This window comes from Pygoscelis adeliae, unplaced genomic scaffold (assembly GCF_000699105.1).
Source record: "Pygoscelis adeliae isolate BGI_AS28 unplaced genomic scaffold, ASM69910v1 Scaffold155, whole genome shotgun sequence".
NCBI lineage: Eukaryota > Metazoa > Chordata > Aves > Sphenisciformes > Spheniscidae > Pygoscelis > Pygoscelis adeliae.
Window position 1 is genome coordinate 3,508,090 of NW_008824932.1, and position 3,690 is coordinate 3,511,779.

Below are 3,690 nucleotides of genomic sequence, written 5' to 3' on the forward strand. Positions count from 1 at the left end.
CTGCAGAGCAGCTCTCAGGGTAACAGGTCAGACTTAGCAATTGGGATGGCTGTGAAAGGAACAGCTTCACAAGCTGAAAAAGCCAGTGCTGAACTGGTTAGGAAAGAGTAAAATCTGAATTCCCAACTCTTTTTCTTTTCACAGCTGTTAAGAGTTCAGTGGGTTGAACTGCAATCCTTCAAGTTCATCTGTTGACTCCAACACAAAACTATTATAAACTGTGCCTCTAAAACACGTGATGAAACATTTCTTGAGAGCTATTTATTCCAACTGCAGCAGAGGAAAGTTTTCAGAATACCCGGCATTTGGTAGAGGAAAGGTCTTTTGAGCTTTGCAAAAGGAGGAATTATTTGCATACCGACGTAAGTTACTTTTTGATTTTTTTTTTCCCTGCACCATTGAATGAAATAATACTTCTAACTTTCCCCCCCTATGGAAACATGGTCAATTAGCACGAAACTATGTTTATGTGCCTAGCAGAGTATTTCTATATAGTTTTCTTTCTTTAATCATGTGGATTGGGGGTTTTGTAATTCAGCATAGAACTCAACGTGATTTAATATTACTTATTTTTTTTTCCTCTAATGTTTTCTGTATCTGAATAAGAGTTCGTTCAATTACAATATTAATGCAGAAATATGATAGACTGCAAGCTTCAATCAAGTGTGTCCTGCAAGCTTACAAATTACAAGTAGCAAGGAATAGTTTGGGGGCGTCTTTTTTTCAGATGTTTCTTTTACATCTTTGATCTGAGGTTTGATCTTACGTATACATATACATTCTCCTCCAGGCTTTAGCTGTGGTAAAACACTTTCCATGCTGAAAATGGACCATGCAAACATGACCCAAGCCATGCTTGATGCTGAATCCCGCAACACGGAGAAGAACAACAGCAACGAGTATTTTTACATTCTGATCGTCATGTCTTTCTACGGGATCTTCCTGATAGGGATAATGCTGGGCTACATGAAATCCAAAAGAAAAGAGAAGAAGTCCAATTTGCTTCTGCTCTACAAAGATGAGGAGAGAGAATGGGGGGAAGCCGTGAAGCCTCTACCAACCATATCGGGGCTGAAATCTGTCCAGATCCCCATGATGCTGAACATGCTGCAGGAGAGCATGGTGCCGTCCCTGTCCTGCGCCATCTGCTCGATGGAAGGCAGCAGTGTGAGCTCCGAATCCTCCTCCCCAGACGTGCACTTCACCATCCAGGAGGAGGTGCTGGATGCTGAACTGGGGGAAGTGTCAGAAACGCTCCTCAACGAGAGCAGCGAGGGATCTGCGGAAAACATCCACAAGAATTCCTAGCACTTGCAGGGCTCCCTTGAGCAGCTGCCAAAGCGTGAGTGGAGCTCCCACTAAGAACTTGTGGTTCTACTTTCCTGCTCTCCGATGAACTCTCGACAGGTATCTGTGCCCTCGGGCCCGAGGTGTTCCTGAGAGCTGGCAGGACAAGGAAGCGGTGGTACCCAACACCAAAGTGTAACTTGCACATAATTGGGATGCTTAATTTTAATTTTTCCATTATTATTTCTTACTATAAGAGCTAAGAACAAGGAGAATATATATATATTTTCTCATGAGGTAACTATTACTGGCATGTCTCTGCATATTTCAGAATTCTGCAAATATCTGGGAAATGTTTAGGGAAGTTACCCTCACGCAAGTGCCTGGTTGTTAAAGACGATGGGTAATGCTCATTCACGCAAAACTGTGATAGACTAGAAGTACTTTTACTGTGTTTTTCTTATAGCAAACCACAGTCAGCAGCAGATTTGCTCAGTGAGGCCTCAAAAGCTGAAAATTTGTCAATGCTGTAGTTGAAGGGAGGTTGCAGCATGGCTGGAGACTGACTTTAGGCACAGAATGGATGAAAGAAAAAGAAAAGGAAAAAAAAAAAAAAAAGAGGCACCGAATTTCTCGGAGCTTTGTAAAGCCCAGTTTCAGATCCACGCCACTATATTTATCTTCGCTTAAGTTGTACCTGTACTGGCTGGGTCAGGTTCACTAACTTCTGCTGCAATCCAGCCTTTGACTGAGTTACTAGTAGGGAAGGTGGTTTTGTTTTTTGCTTTTGTATTTTTTAAAGACATGTACATTTGATCACTAAAGGCAAAGATCTGTAAGTTAAAAAAAGACATGAAAAGATCTTTGTTACAAGGTGTAAGACGTAGAAAGGCTTGAACAAATGCTGCTCTGTTACGCCCCCTTGAAAAATAGGTGGAATTCAGAATAGAATTTAACCTAGCAAGGGTGAAATCCTGGCCCCACTGAAGTCATCACCTGAGTCCTCCTGACTTCAGGGGACACGCACAAGATTTTGTGCTTCTCTGTTGGAGTTAAATTCTCCATTTGAGGTCAGTAAAACTGTACCTATTTACATCATTAAAGAATCTGGCCTTTCTGCTCTATTTAAGCCAGTGTAGATAAACATTGCATTACATCCTTTTTTTTTTTTTTTTTTAATCAGCTCGCATGTGACACATGCATTTCTATAAAGTCATTAGTAACTAGTTTTTAAAACCACCACAAACTTCCCCCCCAGTTTAAGGGTACTGTGATTTTTTTCAAATGCTCATGAAATTAGTTACTAAAGTATTGCACTGTTAAAAGAAGTAATGTTAATATTGTAGCAATGTATGATTATTTCAGTCATACCTTATATTTTATAATAACTTATTACAATGTTTGGATTAGTTCTGAACCATGAGGGCTAAAGAGCCTGAATCTAAAGCATTGCACAGCAGAATGTTTGCAAAATGTCTCCACATATTTCCTGAGCTAAAATAGCTCTGTGATTTATCCACTGGCAGCAGAGCTTGAGAGACAGCTTGAACAAACATGAACGCTGAACGGCAGAAATGAACCGAGGCAAGAGTCTGCTGTACTTCTGCCGTTTGGAAGGGAGAACTCTGGTTTTGGCTTGGAGGGTTAATATGATGTGACGATGTGACGCAGCCTGCAGAGGTATCGCTGTCTCTCTCTAAACACAGCAGAACAAAGGCTCCATTGTGCTCGGAAAGGGCCTGATTCAGTTCAGACTGAAGGCGCAGTGAGAGTTTTTCCATCGGCTTCAGTGAACTTTGGATCAGACCATATAAAGCTTTTTGGTAGATTTACTCCAAAAGGGGCCGTTTTAAGTTTGAAAGAAGCCAAATTAAGTTTGGCACTTTGCCTGGAATCACTTGAATCCTGAAACTTTCCAAATGAGACTGACATGCGCGAGTTGTCACATTTTCCATTGCTTTCTCCTTCGTCCTTTTACTTTTGGTATAAATGTATTTGTATCTGTAAAAAGCCGATGTATATAATTCCTAACATTGAGTTGTATATAATTGTCTCATGTATTTAAAGTTTATTGTTTCTACTGGCACTAATTTTTATTTAAATAAAGAAACACGTTTCCTGGAAAATTTTCCATGTCGGTTCACTACGTCAAATAGATTTCCAGTAAGGGCACTGCGCAAAATTTCTACAGGATCCTTTTCTTAGCCTCTTTTTGAAATGATTCCTTGTGTTTGACAGTACTGCAGCGTTGCAGGGCTGAGCCAGGCGCTCCGGATCTGCCTCGGGTCTGTGCTGGCTCTTCGGGGCACTGGGCAACTTCCTCGTGCTCCGCTCCTGCCCATGTGCAGGCAGGGCCGCAGGGATGCCCAGAGTCCTCCTGCAAAGAGCCGGGGGTGCTGGCGA

The 3,690-nt window shown here is 41.7% G+C and overlaps 1 protein-coding gene across 1 annotated transcript; it reads left to right on the forward strand.

The window, feature by feature from the left end:
* Positions 1 to 295: 295 nt before the first annotated feature.
* Positions 296 to 3,368, forward strand: KCNE4 (potassium voltage-gated channel, Isk-related family, member 4). Its single transcript, XM_009325050.1, has 2 exons — positions 296 to 362; positions 791 to 3,368. Exon 2 carries the CDS (start codon positions 817 to 819, stop codon positions 1,306 to 1,308), a length of 492 nt encoding a protein of 163 aa, XP_009323325.1. The 5' UTR covers positions 296 to 362; positions 791 to 816; the 3' UTR covers positions 1,309 to 3,368.
* The last annotated feature ends 322 nt before the right edge of the window (positions 3,369 to 3,690 follow it).

Excerpts from the sequence above, each read along its gene's own strand:
- KCNE4 (XM_009325050.1), top strand. The coding sequence starts at position 817 with ATGCTGAAAATGGACCATGCAAACATGACCCAAGCCATGCTTGATGCT.